The following is a 26,236-nucleotide window of genomic DNA, read 5'->3' as shown; positions in this document are numbered from 1 at the left end:
AATATTTTCATGTATGGTTAAGATGTCCTTTTATACTTCTATATTTTTTGTATTGCAGGGATAAAGGAAAGTGGAATCAGCCATTGACACATAAGACATTATGCATTCCACAACTTGTTGTTGCCAAAAGATGTATAAAGTTCAGGGCCTAATATGTGTGTGTATATGAACAACACAGTTTCATACAGGAGAAACCTTCTTGGCACTGGGTGTGATAACATAGTTTTCTCTGCAATAAGAAAGAGAGACTTTATTGTGTCGGTTAAAGCTGATATCAGCATGACAATAAAACATCCCTGATAACAACTGAGGTAAGGTGTTTTCTCACACAGAGCACTCTGTCAAGTGAGATCTCTCACTGTAAGCTAATGACTGTTGCCACGTGGAAAGACTATCACGAGAACAAATCAGGGAGTGCCAAGTCTAAACCACGGCTCTTTCCCTGTGTCATTTTTTCAACCAATCAGACAGATGCACATTCTCATGGAAATCTTTCTATAACTGCTAAGATAGGTTACTATCTTTTGGGAAGTTGACTGCTTGCAGACTGTAGTTTTCTGAACAGAAGAGATCTATGTACGTGCTGATTTTTGATCATCCAATGCTTTAATAAATACACCAAAAGATGAAGCGTTTTGAGTGGTGGTTCCTAAAAGTGGACAAATGTTCATGCTAACAATGGTGATAGCAAGACAGTATAAAAGACCTGCCTTTAAAATATAAGAACAAAAAAAAAAAACAAATGCATAATTTTGCCAGTTAACTTTTATTTAACCTTTAGCAAACAGACAAAAAACAGAAAGTGCCTAGATTAAGCTTGTAGTGCAGAGAATATTCCATTTATGACTCGATTAGCTCATTATTACAGGAAATACTCAAGTTAACATGTTTCCTCTGAAGTCTGCAGCCTCTCCTGTGAGACTCAGAAAGAAAGCAGCTTTACTTCTTGCTTTCTTTGGCCAGTTGTTCCACTTCCTTCATGAAGCGCAGGCAGAGCTCATCCTGCCACGGCAGAGCAACACACTGAACCGCCACAGGTAGACCCTCGCCACCGGTCACTGCCTGAACACAAAAACACACTCCTGTCACTTAATGCTCAGCACATTAAACCACATTAAAGTACGCTGACGCACATTTACAAGTATTCAAAAAATAAATGTATCTATGTTTTAGACTTTACATCGGGGTCTCCTGACTTGTTGTTGCTGCATGAAAAGCTAGCCTGACACTGAGTCTAAAACACCAGATTTACTAAACAGGGCAAAAGAGCACAATCCCCAAATAGTGCTGAGAGGTGTTTAGCTAGAAAAAAAATGGATTTGCAGAGTTCACGTGAAAGTTATGTATGTGTACGTGTGTACATCTGTGATCTCACGTATTGTCAAAGTGCTTGCAGCTGAATTTGTGTAGATCCATCAGTAATAAGTAATGGTGTTGGAGCACAGCTGATGTGCTGAAAACCGTGTGCTGTTTATGATCCTGGAATTATAACTGTTTAAGTGGAGCGTGACAAAACTTTAAAAACACACTTTTACTTAATAAATTTTATCAACATAAATACATTGTTTAGTATGATGCCCATCAAAGGTCTGATTCTTTTGAGGATGGGGTCTAAAATCAGTGTTGTCCTCCTGCCTGTCTCTCCATTTTTTGGCCGTTTCTCTTTCAACCCTATTGCACAGGCTGTGAAACTGAAGAGCTGGAAGCAGTTTTGTTGCCGCTGGCATTGTGTGACTCCTTTAGTTTGGAGGTTACAAGTCACCTCTGACTTCATTGAGTAAATTTAGCATTAAGTGGTTTGGTAGTCAGTTCCTTGGAATGGTTAGTCTGATTGCCTATAGATCTTGCTTATCGGTTGCACTTGCACATGAGATACAGTCGGCTGATTTCAATTCATATGCTGTAGGGCGAAAATAGTGACACAGTCTACAACGTGTATATAAACATTACTTTTATTTTAAATTGCAGAAAAGAACGAGCGTTAAGTTACAGTGAAAACATCCAGAACAGAAACAACTGTAACAGTTTTTAATCTACTGGACAATATTTTTAAGGCATTTATCTGCTATAAAAAACCAGGCCAGGAAAATCTCATTCACATTTTTCTGTATTTTATCCTCAGTTACTTTGACACAAAGGCATCTGCTGTGATGCTTACTCCTCTAATAAAGTCTCACATGTGTCAGCTTTGTTTTTATACATAGATATAACAATAGGATATGTAGTGATGAATGATCAGAATTATAATATTTCTGGATGTCTGCGATAAAACTGAATCGACTCGAGTCAAAATCGATACCCAGCACTAATTTTACTCTTACTGTACTTTCTTTACAAAAATCTACTTTATGCCTTTTTAATGCTAAAACCCAGTTTGTCCTGAGACAAAGTGTTAGTAAATCTGGCTCTATGTTCTCACTCAGTCTTAACTCACTGGTACATGTTGCCTACCTCTTTGAAGAGTTTGTCCCACATGTCCTGATAACAGCCCTTATAGTGTTTGAGTTCCTCCTCATCCTTTGTGGTCACTGTGGAAACAGTGACTACACCCGCAGGAAAGTTTAGGACATTGTAGAGCATCGTGTAACTAACAGCATCTTAAAGCGCAGAAAACAAAAATAGATTATTGATAAAGACACATAAACACTATTCTTAACCTTTACAAATGCAGTTAATGTTTAATTTAAATATAATTTAGTTAATGCAGTAATGCCTTTGCATTGCTCTTTATCCAGATGTTGTAATCCAGGTTACCTTTTAATCAAGTAATGTCTGGAGACAGTTTCATGACTCTTACTGTGCTGCACTCTGTCCTGTAACGCCCAGTTTTCTCAGCAGTAGACAAAAGCAGTCGTCCTCATGTTTGAAGAAATGTCTCTTTTTCTTCACTTTGTAAGTCCTGTGACACTCTTGTATTCTAACATGTAACTGTTTTGTACACTGCAATTCTGTTTTGTTTCTTATATGTATCCGGTTCCCCAGTGAGGAAACTCTCTGAATTCACTACAACATGAACTACACCTTTAGCTAAACTTCATTTACAAATAGAAGTACTAAACACAATAAAAATAAAGCGGTTATCATCATAATCAGTTTGCCATACTTAAAAGTTTGCCACAGTATAAGAAGTTGTAGGCTGGTCCAGTCATAGGACACAGCAGCACGTCGATGTTGCAGCTCCTCCAATGTGCTATTGTCTCATGAATGTAGTCCTAAAGAAAACACAGGAAATCTCAATTTCTCCTTCAGACTTTCATACGTGACCATGCATCATCAGCTGACAGTACCTCAACAGCAGCATGTTGCTTCCACAGATCTGGAACAGATCTAAAAATGAAGCAGAACGTTTGGATATAATTCCTAGCACATGGAAATGTAACAAAGAAACTGAGATTCAAGCACAAATGAACAATTTCAAGAATACTTTCTCACCCAACTCCACAAAGAGCACCAAAGGTGGCAGAAACACGAGGAAACTGCCCAAAAGAAGAAGACAAACTGAGGTGTAAAATTAATTTTCAAACCAATGTCTAAATTTATATGTTTTGGACACAGAATTAGAGGACTCACCACGGGTTTGAGCAAGAATGAAATGGTTTTCTTCAACCACTTGGGAAAGCCGTAAGGAAAAACCTGAGGCTCCAGACAAGGGTCCACAGGTCCCCCTTTCCTAAAATGAAAGAGATCATTGGCACACAAGAAAACAGTCTGTTCAGAGACACTGAACTGAGAATTACTGTAATGGTTTCAAAAAGAACCACAACCCCATGTTGTTCATAAAGACAATGGCAGCATGATGATGTTTAGTGGTTAGTACTAAAAAGAAACAAAATCTCTAAATGTTAGATGATTTAAGTTTAGAACACAAATGATACTAACTGACTTATTAAATGGAACAACTCACAGTTTTTGTAGCAGGGTGGTAGCTCCATCTGCTAATACACCCTTTAAAAATAGTTCAGGGATAATTTGATCCATCTTCAGTGGACAGTAAGGGACGAGCTAAAGACACAAATGACAGGATTAATGACCTATGACTCATAGGGCTATGCGATATGTCGAAATATATCAGATGACGATATGAAAACATCTATCATTTCAAATTATATGCTATCGTTTGTCATGGAGTCGCAAAATAAACCGTTTACAGCAACATTTTTTCATCGGGGCACAGAGAATACCAGCTTAGCCAGTGAAAATGAGGCAACACCAGGTAGCTCCAAATGGAAGGACCAGTCAAAACAAATCAAGGACCTTATTCCTAAATGAGGGGCTACCTCTGTAGCATGGACATGGTTTGGTTATGAAAAGCCTGACACGGACCAGAAAACTGTACTATGCAAATTACGCTGCAAACCGGTCCCCACCAAAGACTCAAACACGACAAACTTCTTCTACCACCTACACAAGAATCATGGGAAGCAAAAAAGAGCCGTCAGGTGCTCAAAATAAACTTTAGACTCAAACATTAGAACAGGCTTTTCCCTTCAGCACGCCATGTAATAAATACTCAAAGAAATTGGAGCCCCTGTTACAACTTATGTTTAAAAATGTATAGCTTCATGCATCGGACAAAGTGTTCGACTCCAGGTACACAACGCCCAGCTGAAAACACTTCACGCAAGTCGAGTTGCCCGAGATTTACAGAATTTACAGAAAATGCCCTATTTTGTGATATATATCGTTATCGGGATGAAAAATGTCCTATATTGGGATATGAGATTATGGTCATATCGCACAGCCCTAAATCACATACTTGGCTTGACAGTGATCATAGTGTGTGTGGTGACGTCTTACTGTGTGCCCTGCTTGCTCTAGCAGAGCTTTGACCTCTCTGACGCCTCGGGCCATGCTTGGAGATGGATGCATGTAGCCATCGCTCTCCAAATAACCAATCCTTAGAGGTCTGGAGCTTCTGTATATCTAAGGGTCAATCATTTTTACTTCCTGAGTCAGTTAAATATAATCAGATGTGTTTGCGAAGTTTAAGATTACAGCCTGTAAAGAGTAATATAAAGTGAAGCATTAGGACAACTATGTATCGGCTTAATTTGTAGTTTTTAACCAAAAAAATAATCATTAACAGATGATATGAATCCCACAGTACAGGACACACCTCCATGTTAAAAGGTAATGGTGGAACAGTGGGGTCCAAAGAAAACATGTGGTCACAAAGAAGTGCCTGCATGCACAGAGCCAGGCTGTCCACATCTCTTGCCATGGGTCCAGCAGATGACGGCACTAGTTTCATACAAAACATAAAGCAGTGACTCAAATATTTGAGACAGTTTGTGTTGGTGAAATATTGCTATACAGTGGTTATGTAACTACATTTACTTTATATGTAAAGTAGATACGTTTCTTACCTGACTTTTGCCCTCGATAAATTGGACGAAGCCCCTGTAAACTAATCATTACCCAAAAGTGTTAACAAAGATAAAAGCTTAACTCAGCAATGTGTTATAAATTTCCAAAAACTGACTGAATGAGACCCACCTGAGCCGACCTGCAGTTGGTTTGAAACCACAGATTCCACAGAAGGACGCAGGAATACGGATACTGCCACCTATATCAGTGCCTATACCAAGCAGGGAGCCCCCTCCCCCGATGAGAGCCCCCTCCCCACCAGATGAACCTCCAGAGGTCTTCTGGGGGTTATGAGGGTTCACAGTCTGCCCGTAGATAGGATTACTGCAGTCATAGCTGTCAACAGACAGTTAATGAGTCTTTGCATATTATTTTCATTAATATTTTCATATTATACACATTTGGAACGGACAGAGGCAACTTAATACATGCGCACAGTTTTACGTGTGCCGTAAATTTTTATGTGAGTAAGTGATAAAAGATTTACTTTAAAAGGGCTTGAGGCAAGTTGGTTCTCACAAAGGGAATAGCTCCTTGTTTCTTCAGGACTTGAACAAGCACACTGTCCTTTTTAACGGGCTGGTCCAGGTTTATGATCACACCACAAGAACAGTCATGAGTCTTGTGTTGGGAAAAACAGAAGATGATAATGTTACATCAAATACCTGAGCTATGATGCTCAAGAATACTCTACCATACTTACAAATACTGATCGGAAATCGTTTAACTGTAACTGAGATTTGCATTGGATAACCTTTGTAATACCTTAAATGCAAGATTTTCTTTGATGCTAACTGGAACTCCGTACAAGAGACCATCCTTGTTGGAGCCAACAGTTGTCAGCTGGTCCAAACTCTCCAGCAAAATTTCAGTGCAGCAGTTCAGCTTTTTGTTTACAGCCAGAGTCTGTTGGAAAGGAAACATCATCATCATTACATCACCTTTGTAAAATATTAAACTCTTGTTGGAAACACAAACATTACTTGACACATCAGTCTGTGTTGCTTATATGAATATTATTATCCAGTGTGTCTAAAAAGAACTAAAAAAAAAAGTGATTCATAAGTAGGACTAATTTCAAAAATAAATAACATTTGGATAAGCCTGACTAATTTAAATGACTACTTAGTGTTAAAATTAGCTTTGGTGTATTTTATCTACTAGGAATGAATTGTGTTATTATGTTACATTAGGTGAACCTTTGTGTCATGCTGGATATTGAACCTTTTCCATGTAAGAGTAAAGCACATCCTCGGGGTTCAGTAAACCTTTGTTCAGCTGCTGTGTCAGCTCAGACAGGGAGAGCGTCAGGATCAAAGCAGAGTCAGTTGTCGGATGCTAGGAGACACAGACCCACACAGAATCATTATGTTATTATTATTTCTTTTAAAGGCTGCAACAAAGAGACGGAACCACATCCATGTACACATTCAGGATTCTTCCTTTGACAATTTTCCACGTATTTACACACTTTCTCAAACACAGCAATGAGTTCACTGCACTTAAATGGTCTGCACAGTCATAACTTTCATTTTCATGCTCAAGTAGGCCCAAGCATGGAGACATTGAAAAGTCCCAGTATTTTGATATTTAGTGACTAATCCTCCACCAGGTTAAACTAAAAGCAGATCATTAGCTGAGATTTCTCGATAAAGAGAAAGTAGAAAAACCCCCAAAGCTCTGAACTCTCACCGACTGTTTGTACCGGAGCACCGCCTGCTCTGCCCGCTGCAAGCTCTCATCTCTCCTGTTTCTGGCTCTCTTGATCTTTTCTTCTGCCTGTCGGAGGCTGTTGATCTTTTTCACTCGCACAACCAGGTATCCCACAATGCAGGCAACACCAGTGAGCAGAGCCGCTGTCCAGTTGTCCATCTTTACTCTCTTAATAAACAGTTCAGTGTTCTGCGTGGTTTTCCTCTTTGTCCTGGGGCTGCAAATTGGTTTAAATGCCACATGGACCTAACACACAGTGGTTTAAACGCGACAGGCTTGCCTTGTTTTAGCTGTGAACTAAACAAGTGGGCGTGGTGAGCATGTAGGGTCGATTAACTTCAGGACAGGACTGGTAAAAAGTTAACTTAAGTTTTCTGTGTTCAAATGTTCACAGTTTGAGTAACTAAAATGCCTTTTTTAGTTACTCATTAACCAGTAGCCACCAACAACTAATATGAGCGCGAGAAAGAGTGATTAACCCACTAACAAAAATCAATATGCTATGTGATTAATAGCATAACACAGTACTAATTTAGCCTATATGCACAAGAACATAAATAATAAACTTCATTCTACACTGTAAAATTAATTAGCTCCAAGAAATTATGGAAACTCGTTGCTGAGTTAGAGCAGAGTCATTGTGAGTACACAGTACTAAAAATAATTCTAATTTTCTGAGTGAGCAATACTAAATAATTATCCACTGACATAAACATTTCCAGCGTAACTAAATTAAAAAATCAGGTTGTTGTAACTTCATATTTTTCATTTTGCATGCATAAAAATTGAATGGAAATAAATCACATTTAATTTTTATCATTATTGGACTTCTTGGAGATTTCTAGCACTACAACACTTAATCAGTATAAACACAACAACAATAATAATAATAATAAAACACTTGTTGTAATGCATTTAAACCGGCCCAATGTTTATTTTCAACTGCAAAAAAGATCAGCCAACTGGACTCTGTAAAATCAAGTAAAATTCCACTACTGTATCTGGTGTAATTTGATAATGTTTTAAATATTATCAAATTAAAATGTTTGTCTTTATTCGTTACACAATTTGTTAAACACTGCAAAGTCCAATTAAAAATTTAACTTGGCTATTTGATCATCCTTGGCTAATGATCATTTTACCTGTCTTGTATCAGCACTTCTTCCACCAATGCTCCACATTAGATTCAATTAAGCTCTCTGTTTAATTTTAACTCCAGTAACTGTCAAGACCAGGTGGCTTATGCGTGGTACGGACCCAAATGCACACTAACGAAGGCGAGAAACTGGATCTTAACAAAAAGCGAGCTGATTTATTGGCTGACAAAGGGTAACAAAACAAAAAGTAGAAAGACTCTTAAGCCTCTTTTCCATTAGTACCTACTCATTCGACTCGGCACGTTTCACCGATTGGCTGGTTAGTAGCGTCGCTTGATGAGCCACGAGAGCCTCTCATTCACAAAATCAAAACCGCCGTTTTTGAAACCCGGCAACGAGGGAAATGTACGGTGGCCCTTAGAGGCTAAACAGACTGCAACTTAAGAAAACACCAGCAATAAGAAAAACGCTGCAAAAGCACACAAAACACAAAGGAAATAGGAAAAACGACAACGGAAATAGGAAAAAACAAAATAGAAATAGGAAAAAAAACTAATTTCCAAAAGCACAAGGGAAGTGTTTCTGGGGAGACAATAACCCGACGGACCAGTTGCAGGAACCAAAATATGCTAAGAAATGCTCAGAAAGACACTTAAACGAAGTGGAGGATCTATCAGTTTTGTGAGGAAAGAAAACATGAGAGGTAAGTGTGTTAGCCTAACTATTAGCCTAAAACTCCGTCAACAGAATTATTAATTAATTGTTAATTCTTAACATTTTTACACATGTACTAGCACTGTCTCTTTGCCTACTGTTGACATGATTCCAGTTTTCGTTCTTTTAGTGCCTTTTCATACTTTATTACATGAAATGGATGGTAATAGGACAAAAGACCTACAACAATAAGAACAAAAAATGTGTCATTTTACCAATTACCTTTTATTTAACCTTCAACAAACAGCCAAAAAACAAAAAGTGCCTAGATTAAGCTTGTAGTGTAGAGAATATTCCATTTATGACACGATTAGCTCATTATTACAGGAAATACTCAAGTTAACATGTTTCCTCTGAAGTCTGCAGCCTCTCCTGTGAGACTCAGAAAGAAAGCAGCTTTACTTCTTGCTTTCTTTGGCCAGTTGTTCCACTTCCTTCATGAAGTGCAGGCAGAGCTCATCCTGCCACGGCAGAGCAACACACTGAACCGCCACAGGTAGACCCTCGCCACCGGTCACTGCCTGAACACAAAAACACACTCCTGTCACTTAATGCTCAGCAGCTGAACACACCACCTAAATGTGTAATTTACTAAACAGGGCAAAAGAGCACAATCCCCAAATAGTGCTGAAAGGTGTTTACCTAGAAAAAAATGGATTTGCTGATTTCATGGGGAAGTCATTTGTGTACATGTGTTTATCTGTGATCTCACGTATTGTCAAAGTGCTTGCAGCTGAATTTGTGTAGATCCACCAGTAATAAGTAATGGTGTTGTAGCACAGCTGATGTGCTGAAAACCGTGTGCTGTTTACACGCCTGGAATTATAACTGTTTAAGTGGAGTGTGATAAAACTTTATTAAGGAAAAATGTATTTTTAAAGTTTATCAACATAAATACATTGCTTTAATGTCCATCAAAGGTCTGATTCTTTTGAGGATGGGGTCTAAAATCAGTGTTGTCCTCCTGCCTGTCTCTCCATTTTTTGGCCGTTTCTCTTTCAACCCTATTGCACAGGCTGTGAAACTGAAGAGCTGGAAGCAGTTTTGTTGCCGCTGGCATTGTGTGACTCCTTTAGGTTGGAGGCTCCAGGTCATCTCTGAAGCTATTGAGCAAATTTAGCATTAAGTAGCTTGGTAGCTCTGTACCTTGGAATTGTTAGTCTGCTTGCCTATCGATCCTGCTCAATGGTTCCACTTGCACATGTGCTGCAATCAGCTGATTTCAGTTCATATGCCAGAAGAGGAAAATAGTGACGCAGTCTACAGCGTGGATATAAACATTAAACACATGCAAATGGATCATTTACATAAGTCTCTGAGCCCCCACTTCTTAACCGAAGTCTTCTTACTGCACTCGCTTTGGAAAAATCTATTTTTTTTATGCCAAAACCCAGTTTGTCCTGACCAGTGTTGGGGAGTAACGGAATACATGTACCGCCGTTACGTATTTAAAATACAAAATATGAGTAACTGTATTCGTTACAGTTACCGTTTAAAAAGGTGGTATTTAGAATACAGTTACTTTGTTGAAATAAATGGATTACACGGCGGTACTTTCCTGTTTCATATTGTGGCGGGTCAGGACTGTTTGGGTTTTGTTTGACAGCTATGTTCTGTTGTTCCAGGCGGCAGCGTTACGGTTGCCATGGTTACAGGGTGACGTCTCTCTCTGTGTGTTTCCTGGGGTCCGTTCTTCGTACCTTGCTTACTACATCCAAGATCAAATCATTGCGCCAACTTTGAGCTCGCTAATCCGGTTCTCCAAACACACCTGTTGTTGACGATTAGTATAGCTGGATGAAGTAATCTGAGATCACTGGGTGGCTTAAAAGGGGCTACGCATCGATAGTAGAAACATTGATCGGCAACCCTGTGATTGGTCGGCGAAGATGTCGAAGGAGCGCGCTCAGTATTTTACGGCAGCAGAGCAAGAACTCTTGATTGAGGGATTTCAGGAGTTTCAGAGTTTAATTAAAACGCAGGGGAACACTGCAAAGGCTGCAAAAGCAAGGAGAGAGGGCTGGCAGAAAGTTGCTGACAAATTAAACTCGTAAGTAATTTATTATATTATATTACATTATATCCTCTTTCACATTAGAGCCACAACAGGACCCACTAGAACATGGGAACAAGTAAAAGTGAAATATAAGAATATTCTACAGAATGGTAATATTTATCACTTATATTGCTTTTAGTCTCTTGAAAAGAGACCCTGAAATAATCTGTTTGTTTGTAAATAATACCCTCACGGAAAAATCAATATCTCTCTATGAGCACACTGTCGCGCTGAGCTAAAGGATCCTGTCTATCCCGCAATATACGCTGAATTCTGAAAACTCTCCTTATCAATCTTGCACCTTCCGCAATGGGTTGCTCGCGTACAAACGGACAGGACATGGCTGCGACAGACTTCCCAAATCCACCTTCGCTTTTATAGCCGTGGTCTCTCATCTTGATTACACGAAGTAATTTACTATTACTACTCTAAAATATGAATTACATCTGAAATAATCAAATACATGAAATAGAATGATTAATAGTACATTTTCCTTTTTTTAGGAAATGACCTGTATGTATCTGTATGAAATCAATAAAAGCATCAAATGCTGCATTATATTTAGTTACATTGATAATATTTATTTATGGAAAAACAGTGGAGAAATATCGCTGTTGCTTTCGTATAACTGAAGCGGACATACCTGAGTGGCCGCGATCTAATCCTGTTTACATAAAGTAAGCCTGCTCCCGAGCAGGTTTACGCTTGCGGATCTGTTGCTATGACAGCAAGTCCCGGATAAGCTTTGGAGAACCGAACGATCCAAGATTACGCGAAATCGTCAACAATCAAATCCAGCTAACTTACTTAGCGAGGTACGAAGAACGGACCTCGGGGTGAGAGAGCGCCTTTTTGTTGTTGTTGTTGTGCTAAGCTAACTGGCAGAATGCTACAGCTATAGCTCTAAAGAATGTAGCATCATGGGCAGTGTAGTCCGTGTTGCAGGGAGAATGGACTGCCATACTCGTTATGTGTCTGTGAGAGCGAGGAGGGAGAAAAAGGCGAGTGGAAAAGTACGAGTTGTCACCGAGCAAAAACGGGAGCTGGAAGCATGTAAATATAATAATAACCACGGCAGCCAAGAAGAGTGCCTGACGAGCCCAGTTCTAAGTAAGATATTAAGACTCGACTGTACACTGTGTTCCTGTTTTCCTCTGAAAACAATAAGTTCCTTTGGAGCAGCCTTTCAACGCCTCTCTCTGTCTCTCGCTAGCAAAGTTGACCCAGACAACAAAGTAAAGCTAGTTTTCGGCTACGAGCCCGACACGAACCCGACGTATTAGCCAGATGTCCCTTTACTACGGTTCGGAGCGGCGGACCTTCAGTAACAGTAATAAATCACAGCAATAGTACATTCATGTAGTTGTAAAAAGCATGATAATATATTAAGTAATCCAAAGTATTCAGAATACGTTACTCTCATTGAGTAACGTAACGGAATACGTTACAGAATACATTTTGGGGCATGTATTCGGTATTCTGTAATGGAATACATTTTAAAAGTAACCTTCCCAACACTGGTCCTGACACAACGTGTTAGTAAATCTGGCTCTATGTTCTCACTCAGTCTTATCTCACTGGTACATGTTGCCTACCTCTTTGAAGAGTTTGTCCCACATGTCCTGATAACAGCCCTTATAGTGTTTGAGTTCCTCCTCATCCTTTGCGGTCACTGTGGAAACAGTGACTACACCCGCAGGAAAGTTTAGGAGATTGTAGAGCATCGTGTAACTAACAGCAGCTTAAAACGCAGAAAAGAAAAATCAATTACTTATAAAGAAACATAAACACTATTCTTAACCTTAACAAATGCAATTATTGTTTAATTTAAATATAATTTAGTTAATGCAGTAATGCCTTTGCATTGCTCTTTATCCAGAGCCAGGTTACTTCTTAAATCAAGTAATGTCTGGAGAGTTATATTGTAACGTGTAACTGTTTTGTACACAAAGGAGCTTGGAAATAAAAGCGTCTGGACTTCTTTAGGTTTCTTGAAGACGTTTCACCTCTCATCCGAGAAACTTCTTGAGCTCTAAGAGCAACTGGTGGACAGTCCCAGAATTTAAGCCCCATGGGAGTGTCCCCGAGAGGGTCATGGACCCCCCATTGATCCTATACCTAATCACACCATCCAAGGTGTGAAAACGGGTGTAAGTCACAATCTGCAATGACGCTTTTCTTTCCAAGCTCCTTAGACTACAATGACCTGGATGACTGAGAATGTTCACAGACATGTTTTGTACACTGTTATTCGTGTTTTCTTTTTTTTATCATGTGTATCCGGTTCCCCAGTGATGAAACCCTCTGAATCCACTACAACATGAATTACACCTTTAGCTAAACTTAATTTACAAATAGAAGTACAAACACAATTACAAATTAAACTGGAAAAATAAAGTGTTTTTTATTAGTTACTGTTATCTTTTGCCTTTTATATTTTACAGATCTTTGTAATTTTCAAACTATTAAAGTAACAATATCTGATCTAATTTGTGACTTTTGCTTCACACTTTAAACTTCTTTAAAGTCCGGCAATTACAATTTTTGAAAACAAAGGGATAAATACAGAAACTAAGTTGTCTGTCATACACAGTGTGCCATACCTGTAACTTTGCCACAGTATAAGAAGTTGTAGGCTGGTCCAATCACAGGACACAACAGCACATCAATTTTGCAGCTCCTCCAATGTGCTATTGTCTCATGAATGTAGTCCTAAAGAAAACACAGGAAATCTCAATTTCTCCTTCAGACTTTCATACGTGACCATGCATCATCAGCTGACAGTACCTCAACAGCAGCATGTTGCTTCCACAGATCTGGAACAGATCTAAAAATGAAGCAGAACGTTTGGATATAATTCCTAGCACATGGAAATGTAACAAAGAAACTGAGATTCAAGCACAAATGAACAATTTCAAGAATACTTTCTCACCCAACTCCACAAAGAGCACCAATGTTGGCAGAAACACGAGGAAACTGCCCCCAAAAAAAAAAAAATCTTAAATGTCAATTTAGATCTAAATGTCTACATCTCTGTCATAGAATTAGAGGACTCACCACGGGTTTGAGCAAGAATGAAATGGTTTTCTTCAACCACTTGGGAAAGCCGTAAGGAAAAACCTGAGGCTCCAGACAAGGGTCCACAGGTCCCCCTTTCCTAAAATGAAAGAGATCATTGGCACACAAGAAAACTGAGAATTACTGTAATGGTTTCAAAAAGAACCACAACCCCATGTTGTTCATAAAGACAATGGCAGCATGGTGATGTTTAGTGGTTAGCACTAAAAAGAAACAAAATCTCTACATGTTAGATGATTTAAGTTTAGAAAACAAATGGTACTAACTGACTTATTAAATGGAACAACTCACAGTTTTTGTAGCAGGGTGGTAGCTCCATCTGCTAATACACCCTTTATCAAAAGCTCAGGGATAATGTGATCCATCTTCAGTGGACAGTAAGGGACGAGCTAAAGACACAAATATCAACATTGAGGACCTATGACTCATATCACATACGTGGCTTGACAGTGATCATAGTGTGTGTGGTGACGTCTTACAGTGTGCCCTGCTTGCTCTAACAGAGCTTTAACCTCTCTGACGCCTCGGGCCATGCTTGGAGATGGATGCGTGTAGCCATCGCTCTCCAAATAACCAATCCTTAGAGGTCTGGAGCTTCTGTATATCTAAGGGTCAATCATTTTTACTTCCTGAGTCAATTAAACATAATCAGTTTGCAAAGGTTAAGATTACAGCCTGTAAAGTCAATTCTGTATCTCAGGACATTAATAACAGGTGAGGTAAGAATAATATAAAGTGCAGCATTAGGACAACTATGTATCGGCTTAATTTGTAGTTTTTAACCAAAAAAATAATCATTAACAGATGATATGAATCCCACAGTACAGGACACACCTCCATGTTAAAAGGTAATGGTGGAACAGTGGGGTCCAAAGAAAACATGTGGTCACAAAGAAGTGCCTGCATGCACAGAGCCAGGCTGTCCACATCTCTTGCCATGGGTCCAGGAGATGACGGCACTAGTTTCATACGAAACATAAAGCAGTGACTCAAATATTTGAGACAGTTTGTGTTGGTGAAATATTGCTATACAGTGGTTATGTAACTACATTTACTTTATATGTAAAGTAGATATGTTTCTTACCTGACTTTTGCCCTCGAGAGACTGAATGAAGCCCCTGTAAACTAATCATTACCCAAAAGTGTTAACAAACATAAAAGCTTAACTCAGCAATGTGTTATAAATTTCCAAAAACTGACTGAATGAGACCCACCTGAGCCGACCTGCAGTTGGTTTGAAACCACAGATTCCACAGAAGGACGCAGGAATACGGATACTGCCACCTATATCAGTGCCTATACCAAGCAGGGAGCCCCCTCCCCCGATGAGAGCCCCCTCCCCACCAGATGAACCTCCAGAGGTCTTCTGGGGGTTATGAGGGTTCACAGTCTGCCCGTAGATAGGATTACTGCAGTCATAGCTGTCAACAGACAGTTAATGAGTCTTTGCATATTATTTTCATTAATATTTTCATTTTATACACATTTGGAATGGACAAAGGCAACTTAATACATGCGCACAGTTTTAAATGTGCTGTAGATTTTTATGTGAGTAAGTGATAAAAGATATACTTTAAAAGGGCTTGAGGCAAGTTGGTTCTCACAAAGGGAATAGCTCCTTGTTTCTTCAGGACTTGAACAAGCACACTGTCCTTTTTAACGGGCTGGTCCAGGTTAATGATCACACCACAAGAACAGTCATGATTCTTGTGTTGGGAAAAACAGAAGATGATAATGTTACATCAAATACCTGAGCTATGATGCTCAAGAATACCATACTTATACATAACATACTTACTAATACTGATGGGAAATACTTTAACTGTAACTGAGATTTGCATTGGATAACCTTTGTAATACCTTAAATCCAATATTTTCTTTGATGCTAACTGGAACTCCGTACAAGAGACCATCCTTGTTGGAGCCAACAGTTGTCAGCTGGTCCAAACTCTCCAGCAAAATTTCAGTGCAGCAGTTCAGCTTTTTGTTTACAGCCAGAGTCTGTTGGAAAGGAAACAAGCACAGAGAGATTCAGAGAAACGTATTCCCCTGAAAGAAATTTTCATGCTTCAAGGGGATGATCATTCCTGTCAAAAATAAAATAACTCACACTGAGACAAGTCCGGAAAATTAAAATGATTGCTTGATTACTAATGATTACTTACTTCTAAAAATTAGCTTTTGGTGTATTTGAGCTATTATGAAAGATTTGTTTTGTTATATTAAGTGAACCTTTGTGTCATCCTGGATACTGAACCTTTTCCATGTAAGAGTAAAGCACATCCTCTGGGCTCAGTGAGCCTTCCTTCAGTTGCTGTGTCAGCTCAGACAGGGAGAGTGTCAGGATGAAAGCAGAGTCAGTTGTCGGATGCTAGAAGATACACACCCACACAGAATCATTACTTCAAAAAAACATTTAAAGCAAGAATTACACACATTAAAGCTCTCCCTGACAGAGTTCATAACTCTCAAAAAGACTTATGTAACCGAAGACTGTTATTGCCATCTATAAACTGGATCATGTATTTTTGTACTATTTTGTCTCTAACTACTTAAGTGTTTTGATGTTATATTTGAATTGTAACTTGTAACAATGTAAGGGTTTGCCTTCTTGACCAATTTATCCTTGAAAAACTGATGTTAATCTTAAGGGATTTTTCTGGTTCAAACATAAATAAAAAAAAATAAATTAAATGAAACAAAAAAAGCATTGATCCAGGATCTTTCCTTTGTCTGTGTTCCACCTCTGTATTACTTAATTACTTATGTAATTAAGTAATACCCTCACCCTGAGGCTCTCTTACGCCCTACACGTATAATTAATTCTGGAACTGTGGAGAATTTTTCTGTCTTTTCCGAAACTTGCCTCCTCCATTCCTGACTGTTCCCCATCTCCCATGGTTGATGACTTTGCTAGCACCTTTTTTTCCACATGCTCCTCCATCCTCAATACTGTTGCCCCTGTTAAAATGAAGTGCCCTAGATAATTTCCCGATGTTGGCTAAATGATTCTACACGTGCCTTGCAACGTGTGTGCCGCCGCGATGAGAGAAGATGGAAGAAAGATAAACTCCAGGTTTCTTATGATATCCTGCGTACCTGCCGGTTGCAATTTCAACTTGCTGCTAAAATGGCCAAAGCTGCCTTCCTATCTAAAATTATTCGTGCTAATGGTCACAACCCCGATCCCTGTTTAATATTTTCAATTCATTGGTTAACCCCTGTCCTGATATGCCACTGGCGTGCTCTCCTGCTCTCTGTGAACAATTTCTAACTCACTTTATTCATAAATTTCTATATCTTACAGTGGCTTGCAAAAGTATTCGGCCCCCTTGAACTTTTCCACATTTTGTCACATTACAGCCACAAACATGAATCAATTTTATTGGAATTCCACGTGAAAGACCAATACAAAGTGGTGTACACGTGAGAAGTGGAACGAAAATCATACATGATTCCAAACATTTTTTACAAATAAATAACTGAAAAGTGGGGTGTGCATAATTATTCAGCCCCCTGAGTCAATACTTTGTAGAACCACCTTTTGCTGCAATTACAGCTGCCAGTCTTTTAGGGTATGTCTCTACCAGCTTTGCACATCTACAGACTGAAATCCTTGCCCATTCTTCTTTGCAAAACAGCTCCAGCTCAGTCAGATTAGATGGACAGCGTTTGTGAACAGCAGTTTTCAGATCTTGCCACAGATTCTTGATTGGATTTAGACACCAGACAGGTCAGGGATAAAGTTATTGAGAAATTTAAAGCAGGCTTAGGCTACAAAAAGATTTCCCAAGCCTTGAACATCCCACGGAGCACTGTTCAAGCCATCATTCAGAAATGGAAGGAGTATGGCACAACTGTAAACCTACCAAGACAAGGCCGTCCACCTGAACTCACAGGCTGAACAAGGAGAGCGCCGATCAGAAATGCAGCCAAGAGGCCCATGGTGACTCTGGACGAGCTGCAGAGATCTACAGCTCAGGTGGGGGAATCTGTCCATAGGACAACTATTAGTCGTGCACTGCACAAAGTTGGCCTTTATGGAAGAGTGGCAAGAAGAAAGCCATTGTTAACAGAAAACCATAAGATGTCCCGTTTGCAGTTTGCCACAAGCCATGTTGGGGACACAGCAAACATGTGGAAGAAGGTGCTCTGGTCAGATGAGACCAAAATGGAACTTTTTGGCCAAAATGCAAAACGCTATGTGTGGCGGAAAACTAACACTGCACATCACTCTGAACACACCATCCCCACTGTCAAATATGATGGTGGCAGCATCATGCTCTGGGGGTGCTTCTCTTCAGCAGGGACAGGGAAGCTGGTCAGAGTTGATGGGAAGATGGATGGAGCCAAATACAGGGCAATCTTGGAAGAAAACCTCTTGGAGTCTGCCAAAGACTTGGGACTGGGGCGGAGTTTCACCTTCCAGCAGGACAACGACCCTAAACATAAAGCCAGGGCAACAATGGAATGGTTTAAAACAAAACATATCCATGTGTTAGAATGGCCCAGTCAGAGTCCAGATCTAAATCCAATCCAGAATCTGTGGCAAGATCTGAAAACTGCTGTTCACAAACGCTGTCCATCTAATCTGACTGAGCTGGAGCTGTTTTGCAAAGAAGAATGGGCAAAAGGATTTCAGTCTCTAGATGTGCAAAGCTGGTAGAGACATACCCTAAAAGACTGGCAGCTGTAATTGCAGAAAAAGGTGGTTCTACAAAGTATTGACTCAGGGGGCTGAATAATTACGCACACCCCACTTTTCAGTTATTTATTTGTAAAAGATGTTTGGAATCATGTATGATTTTCGTTCCACTTCTCACGTGTACACCACTTTGTATTGGTCTTTCATGTGGAATTCCAATAAAATTGATTCATGTTTGTGGCTGTAATGTGACAAAATGTGGAAAAGTTCAAGGGGGCCGAATACTTTTGCAAGCCACTGTAAGTCCTCGGTCCCTTTAGTGTCGAGTTTTATTCCCAGCCCTGGTTGTTCATCATCATTCCAAAGGTTTGAGCCGGTGTCACTCCATACTCTCAAGCGACTTATCGACCAATCAAAGAATACCTCTCCTGCCTACGATATCCTTCCATCTTGTATAGCTAAGGATTGCTTCAGCGTAATTGGACCCAGCATCCTATCTCTAATGAATTTATCCCTACTTGCAGGCTATTTCCTTTAGCCTTCAAACATGCTGTTGTCCAGCCTGTTCTTAAAAAAAGGAACCTTGATCATAACAATCTCGCGAACTATAGGCGGATTTCTAAGCTTCCATTCCTGTCCAAAATACTGGAGAGGATCGTTCTTTCACAACTCCAGTATTTTGGATGCGAATGCCATTAATGATTAAATTTCAGTCCACTTACAAACCCTGTTATAGTACTGAAACGGCCTTGCTCAGAGTCCTCAATGATCTCCTTCTGATTGCTGACTCTGGACGCTCTTCAGTCCTGGTCCTACTAGATCTATCCTCGGCCTTTGATATGGTAGATCATAACATCCTATTAGCGAGGCTTGAACATACAGTTGGCATTAGAGGTGCCGCCGTAGATTGGTTTAAGGCATATCTTTCTAATAGGTCTTTCTCGATCAATATCAGCCCTTATTTCTCCTCTGCTGCACCTCTCTCCTGCGGCATGCCTCAAGGATCTGTCCTTGGCCCCCTGCTCTTCTCACTGTATATCAGTGGTTCCCAAACTTTTTTTGCTGGGCCCCCCTTTGTTTTACAAGAAGATCTTCGCGCCCCCCCAACAGACACAACTTTCAATCACACACACCCATATTTTGTTTTCAAACTCCATTCCTGTTTATTTCCCACCTCAAAACCTTTTGTAAACAATTGAGGAAATGAATGTTAACAGTAATAAATTACAGGTTGAAATAAAATAAACTACTACCTCTTTGAAATAACAGAAAAACAAACCATCTTTATCGTATAATAATTTTTGTGTAGTTGTTTTTTTTTTCCAGTGCAAGAATATTGAAAACTGCCTCGTATTTTTTTAAATGCCTCTCTGTGCAAAATGGGTTTACAAATATGAACAACTCCCTGAGAGGAAAAACAAAAAAAATTAAAGGTTTGTTGCAAAAAAACCCCACATTTAATCCTCACATCTTTTCAGTGACTGGTGTGAGCCTGCCTGTTGCTGCAGATCGTCTCAAACCTGGGTTGCAGTTTTGAGACAGACACCCTGAGTTCATTTTCAATGTCCAGCTTTGATCTGTACTTCGTCTTGATTGAAGCCACAGCAGAAAAGCCTACCTCGCATAAGTAGGATGTGGCAAAAGGAAGAAGTATTGTCAGGGCTCTCTTACCCAGCAGTGGGTAATCTTTGTCCGCTCCAATCCAAAATGCAGCCAGGGTCTTTGAATTAAACTGCAGCCTCTTAGTTGAATCAGAGATAAGATCAATGAATTGTTCCTCCTCGGATGTGCTGAAGTCAGCAGGGGGTGTTGCACTGAAGAGGTCACGGATCCAGTCATATTCTTTGGAATCTTGCACCAGGAAATATCTCTGGAAATGTTTCTGAAGGGCAGACATGTGTTCTTTCATGCATGGGATCACTGTATTCTGCAGCTTGTTGTCTTCAATGAATGATTTCAAATTCTCAAATGAGTCCACGTTTCCATCTTTCACTCGCTGCTTCCACATTTCAAGTTTTCTGACAAATGATGTGACTTTATCTGTCAGATGTGGGAGGTGAGTGTTTGTGGCCTGCATCTGCAAATTTAGTTCATTGAGTTTCAGGAACATGTCACTGAGGTATGCCAGTTTCATGAGAAAGTTGTTACAGTTAAATTTGTTGGTAAGATCACTGCCCTCTTCCTTCAAAAAGATGCGGATCTCATCTCGCAGTTCAAAGACCCTGGATAGCACCTTCCCACGTGACAGCCATCGGGACTCGCTGTGAAACAAAACGACTGTGTGGTCGGTGCCCATTTCTTCACACAGTGCCGAAAAAATCCGGGCTTTCGCAGGTCGTGTTTTGATGTAGTTGACTGTGGTGATGACATCAGTCATTACGTTACTCAGCTCAGGACTGAGCTGTTTAGACGCCAGTGCTTCGCGGTGTATCATACAATGCGTCCACTGCACATTGGGGGAGACGCGCTTGATGAGCGCTTGCAGCCCTCCTCGTTTCCCAGCCATAGCCTGCGCCCCGTCTGTGCAAATCCCCACACAGTCCTCCCATTTCAGCTCGGCCTCTTTCAAGTAAGAGTCTATGATTTTAAACAGTTCTTCTGCAGTGGCTCTGGTAGAAACTTCTTTGCAGAAAAGTAATTCCTCCCTCATCTCATCTCCATCAATGAATCTGACATACGTTATCAGTAAGCAGTCTTTGTTACTATCAGTGGCTTCATCCATCTGCAGAGAAAAGCGGCTGTCACGCACCTTATCATTAAGTTGCTCCTCTATGTCCTTTGACATATCATAAATGCGCCTGCCGATGGTATTATTGGACAGAGGAATATCCCGTAGTTTGCTGGCTGCTGCGTCGTCAATCATAGTTGAAACCATATCCATAGCACAGGGAAGTATTCATTCCTCTGCAATTGTGTGCGGCTTTTTACACTGAGCCACTCGGTAGGCAACTTTATAGGAGCAGAGGAGAGCATTTGCCGAAACAGATGCAGCTTTAGTAAAGTGACGCTGTTGACCACGACAATTTAGAAGTTTTTGTCTGAAAAAGTCCACTGATTTGTCTTTGTGCTCTGGATGTTTTGTCTCCAAGTGGCGTCTTAGCTTGTTAGGCTTTAAACTGTCACTAGCTAGCACTTTAAGACAGACAACACACTGCGGCCTCTCCTCATTACCCACCGTTGCGCAAGTGAAGCCAAGCGCAAGATATGCTTCGTCATATTTTCTGCTTTTTGGTTTGGAAGGAAGTGGGTCTGTATGCATATTTGGTGATGCTTCATCTTCTGCTTTTCATTTGTGTGCGAGCCCCGTCAAAAACCTGTCCATTATGCTAGCTAGCAGAGTTCTTTTTTTTTTTTTTTTTTTGTGGTACTTCATACCGCGCCCCCCCTGCAATTGCTCTGAGCCCCCCCTAGGGGGCGGGCCCCACACTTTGGGAACCACTGCTGTATATGCTCCCCTTAGGCGCAATCTTTGAGAAGTACAACATTGCACATCATTGTTATGCTGACGACATACAGATCTATTTCGAATTAACTGATGATCCTGCTATGTCTTTGCACGGTTTTCGTGAGTGCATGCGCGAGGTCAAAAATTGGCTCGCAGGTAACTCTCTTATCCTAAATGACAGGAAAACAGAAATCATCGTGTTTGACAGTAGTATCCCCCGTGGCCAACTCCGTGATGCCTTCGGTTCCTTTGATAGTTTCCTCACCGACACTGTTAGTGACCTGGGTGTGTTTTTGGATAGCTCTTTTAAATTCGACAAACAAGTGTCTGCTCTTGTCAAATCTTGCTTCTATCAATTGCATCTTATTAGCAAAGCCAGACATTATGTCCCGCATAGAGACCTGGAAAAGCTTATCCACGCCTTTGTGACATCTAGGTTGGATTATTGCAACTCCCTTTACTTTGGTCTTAACTCTACTCTTCTCCATAGACTGCAAATTGTTCAGAACTTTTCTACTTGCTCTGGCAGATTACACCTTTGCTCCTAATTTTGTAAAACAATGAGATTTCCAAAGATGATAGTACTCAATAATAACTCAATAATGTGATAATGACTGCAGATGGTTCAGAATGCGGCTGCTCGTCTCCTTACTGGTAGTGGACGGCGTGTCTCTATTACCCCTGTCCTTGCCGATCTGCACAGGCTTCCCGTTAAGTATCGCGTTCAATTCAAAATCCTGCTGCTTACCTTCCGAATTATTAACAATATAGCTCCAAGCTACCTCATTGAGCTACTTAGATTATACACCCCTGCTAGAGTACTAAGATCATCTTCCCAGTCACTTTTGGTACAGCCGAGATCCCGGCTGAAGACTAGAGGTGACCGAGCGTTTGCCTCGGCTGCACCCGATCTATGGAATAACCTCCCCATCGCTGTCCATCTGGCCATGCTATCTTACATTGGTTGAGTACTGCAGAAATGGTTGTTCTTCTAGAACAGGGGTGGGCAACTCCAGGCCTCGAGGGCCGGTGTCCTGCAGGTTTTAGATGTGTCCTTGATCCAACACAGCTGATTCAAATGGCTAAATGACCTCTTCAACATGTCCTGAAGTTCTCCAGAGGCCTGGTAATGAACTAATCATGTGATTCATGTGTTGACCCAGGGTGATATCTAAAACCTGCAGGACACCGGCCCTCGAGGCCTGGAGTTGCCTACCCCTGGTCTAGGTGGTTCCAGACTTCTTCTAGTTATGGATGATGGAGACTACTGTACTCACTGAGACCTTCAGTTCTTCAAAAATGTTTCTGTACCACAATACAATCATATCTCAGAAGTCTACAGACAATTCCTTGGATTTCATCAGTTGGTTTGTGCTCTGACATGCAATGTCATCTATTGCACTTTATATAGACAAGTGTGTGATTTTCCAAATCATGTCCAATCAACTGAGTTTACCACAGGTATACTGCAATTAAGTGGTAAAAATATGTGACATTGAATCAGTGGAAACAGAAAGCACCTGAGCTCAATTTTGAGAGCCATGGCAAAGGCTGTGAATACTTAATATTTTTGTTTTTATTTGTAATAAATTTGCAAATAATACCAAATGCTTTTGACTTTGTCATTATGGGGCATTGTGTGTAGGAACAAGCAAAGTGCTGTGGCATCGTTAATTTAATGCTCAGCTCTTTTCACCACAATGGAACAGTAACTGCCGCATGTCACTCTCCTGCTCTACTCTGCTCTCACTTGTAAACAAGAATGAGGTTTATTTAAATACTGTGCCCAGTGCTGGTACCTCGGGCATTCCATCATTTCCGAAATAGCATCAGTTGCCTCAGAACTGAAGATGCCATTTGTCATCCTAGTGGCTTTACACTTGGCTGCAAACCACCCCAGTGCAAGGTTGAGGTAATGGCTTGATGAAGCTAACAGAAACACATCTGCATAAAGCAGAGATGAGATTCTGAGACCATCAAACCCACCACCTACAAATTCCAGATTTCTATTGTAAAAAATATATCATCTTCTTAAATGGTGCCTTTAACAAATAGCCCTAGTGTAATACTAAAAATTAAGCAATACTAAAACCCCCAAAATACAAATGTTTATACAATAAAAACTAACCTAAAACAATAAACAACTAATTACGACTGAATTTAAAATTAAAAAAATCCAAAGAAATAAAATAAATAATAAAATACTTATAATGTTCAGTGTGTTTCAGTGTAATAAGCTACATCTAAGCAAGTCAGCAACTTAACACCACGTTTTGCAATAGTAAATAAATCCAATAAAGCACCTCTGGAGAACTGATCATTGAATCTAGAAGAGCACCATGTCTAACTATTATTTTTAATGCACAAGTAAGCATGTTTCCAAAACGAGGTGTCAGCAATTTGGTAAATAATACATAATTATTTACCAAATTGTTTGTCCATAGTTCACCAGGTTTGAACTAATCTCTCCAAAGATTAACTTAAACAATTCAAAGTCCAAGGCTCTGGACTCTCACCGCCTCTTTGTACCGGAGCACCGCCTGCTCTGCCCGCTGCAAGCTCTCCTCTCTCCTGTTTCTGGCTCTCTTGATCTTTTCCTCCGTCTCTCGGTGGCTGCTGCTCTTTTTCACCAGCACAACCACGGATCCGACAACGCAGGTAGCACCAGTGAGCAGAGCCGCTGTCCAGTTGTCCATTTTCACTCCCTTAATAAACTGTTCAATATTCTGCAAGGCTTGCATTTTTGTCCTGTTGCTGCAAACTCGAGTAAATGACAAGTGGACCTTGCACACGGTTGTTTAAATGGGACAGGCTGACCTTTGAGCAAAATAAATCGGCGCGTTAAGCAAACAATAGCTCCTACTTTAATAAAACAATGACGCTCACTCACTGCGCGTGCGTACTTTCAAATAACACGGCACTGTGAATGACAGACTAAACAAAAACAACAAATATGTGTTGAAGTGCGTGTGCATCCAAATTAATTACAGAAAGTCCATTTAAGACTTCTCTTTAGTTTCAAAATATTTCAGTGAGAGTTAGTGGACTTCTGTTAGTGGATGATAACAGAAGGTGTGTTTGAACGGTCCAAACAATCCCATGCTGCAGTTCACGAGATGGATGGATTAATCACATTACACAGCGATGACGAACGATCACCTAAACATTTTAAGTTTTGGATCTTTATAGTGATTATTACAATTTTTATATTAGGATAAAGGAGAGCCAACCGCTTAATCGCTAACTTGCTATAGCCTCTTTTTCCCCTTTCTGCACCGCATCAGCCGTTAGCTTTCCGTGACCCGGAAATTGTTCTTCCTCCGGAACAACGGATATTAGTGTTTCGAGTTTAGTTACTTTTGATATTATTAAATATATAACTATATTAACAACAGTTTCAACTTTTATTATTGTTACGATGATCATGTCATAATTCCGTTTAATATATGAAACATTTTACAACAAAACAACAACAAAAAAAAAACCCAACAGCAACCCCAAAACAAAGGCAACCCCTCCCCCCCAATCAGAGATCTTCGGGGCAGGTTTGAAAGATCAAATCAAATGTAATACGGCTTATAAAACAGGAACTATTTATTTTTTTGTTTATAAATGTCAATGTCAAACCACTACATTAGAAAAATAAATGGTTTGTTTTAATGTCATTGTCACAAAATTAGCAGATGAACAATACACATATAGTGAATGTTATGGTCATTTTGGGCTAATAATTTCTTTGAAATGTCCTTTTTTTCCATGGTGGGCCGAATGCAAGTTGTACCTCAGAAAGTTTTGGTAGCCCTCAACAAGCTTCTGGCATAATTCTGTCTGGATATGTGACCGCTTTTCTTGTCTCATTCTTCTCCTGTCTGCATATATTGTATATGTACATATTTAAGTATTTCACATGGTTTGCTTGTTTGTTTACTTGTAACCATTTGAATACATTTTTTCTAATATTGTTTAGTATGCTTTTTGGTCTTTTTATTGTCTGTGAAATTATTTTGGTCTATACAAATAAAGTAGACTTGCCTAATGATTTCACATTTTTATTTCCTCAACAAGATCTAGCATGTTTGCTGTTATGGATATAAAGAAATATAAAGCATAGATGGTGATAG

General features: G+C 40.0%; 3 protein-coding genes across 4 annotated transcripts; all 3 read right to left on the bottom strand.

The window, feature by feature from the left end:
• Positions 1 to 711: 711 nt before the first annotated feature.
• LOC134620283 (fatty-acid amide hydrolase 1-like) lies at positions 712 to 7,735 on the bottom strand. 2 transcript variants are annotated; one of them, XM_063466357.1, is made up of 15 exons: positions 7,060 to 7,735; positions 6,592 to 6,705; positions 6,133 to 6,273; positions 5,855 to 5,988; positions 5,497 to 5,703; positions 5,367 to 5,407; positions 5,117 to 5,241; positions 4,798 to 4,923; positions 3,905 to 4,002; positions 3,571 to 3,670; positions 3,433 to 3,476; positions 3,288 to 3,327; positions 3,104 to 3,212; positions 2,452 to 2,597; positions 712 to 1,062 (listed from the first exon to the last, which is right to left on the bottom strand). In XM_063466357.1, the coding sequence occupies exons 1-15, from the start codon at positions 7,237 to 7,239 to the stop codon at positions 940 to 942; spliced, it is 1,728 nt and encodes a 575-aa protein (XP_063322427.1). In that variant the 5' UTR covers positions 7,240 to 7,735; the 3' UTR covers positions 712 to 939. The 2 variants fall into 2 exon arrangements, with proteins under 2 accessions (XP_063322427.1, XP_063322428.1); XM_063466358.1 differs by lacking the exon at positions 7,060 to 7,735 and having other exon boundaries at positions 6,567 to 6,991.
• Positions 7,736 to 9,088: 1,353 nt separating this feature from the next.
• Positions 9,089 to 25,410, bottom strand: LOC134621046 (vitamin D3 hydroxylase-associated protein-like). The gene is made up of 15 exons (XM_063467451.1): positions 24,632 to 25,410; positions 16,283 to 16,396; positions 15,886 to 16,026; positions 15,598 to 15,731; positions 15,240 to 15,446; positions 15,110 to 15,150; positions 14,860 to 14,984; positions 14,505 to 14,630; positions 14,317 to 14,414; positions 14,005 to 14,104; positions 13,880 to 13,923; positions 13,735 to 13,774; positions 13,551 to 13,659; positions 12,543 to 12,688; positions 9,089 to 9,412 (listed from the first exon to the last, which is right to left on the bottom strand). Exons 1-15 carry the CDS (start codon positions 24,854 to 24,856, stop codon positions 9,290 to 9,292), a joined length of 1,773 nt encoding a protein of 590 aa, XP_063323521.1. The 5' UTR covers positions 24,857 to 25,410; the 3' UTR covers positions 9,089 to 9,289.
• LOC134620703 (zinc finger BED domain-containing protein 5) lies at positions 19,954 to 23,579 on the bottom strand. The gene is made up of 2 exons (XM_063466973.1): positions 23,355 to 23,579; positions 19,954 to 23,133 (listed from the first exon to the last, which is right to left on the bottom strand). The coding sequence occupies exon 2, from the start codon at positions 21,549 to 21,551 to the stop codon at positions 20,145 to 20,147; it is 1,407 nt and encodes a 468-aa protein (XP_063323043.1). The 5' UTR covers positions 21,552 to 23,133; positions 23,355 to 23,579; the 3' UTR covers positions 19,954 to 20,144.
• Positions 25,411 to 26,236: the final 826 nt, after the last annotated feature.

Source organism: Pelmatolapia mariae, linkage group LG23 (genome assembly GCF_036321145.2).
Source record: "Pelmatolapia mariae isolate MD_Pm_ZW linkage group LG23, Pm_UMD_F_2, whole genome shotgun sequence".
Classification (NCBI taxonomy): domain Eukaryota; kingdom Metazoa; phylum Chordata; class Actinopteri; order Cichliformes; family Cichlidae; genus Pelmatolapia; species Pelmatolapia mariae.
Note: the sequence above shows the minus strand (reverse complement) of the source record. Positions and strands in the feature narration are given on the sequence as shown.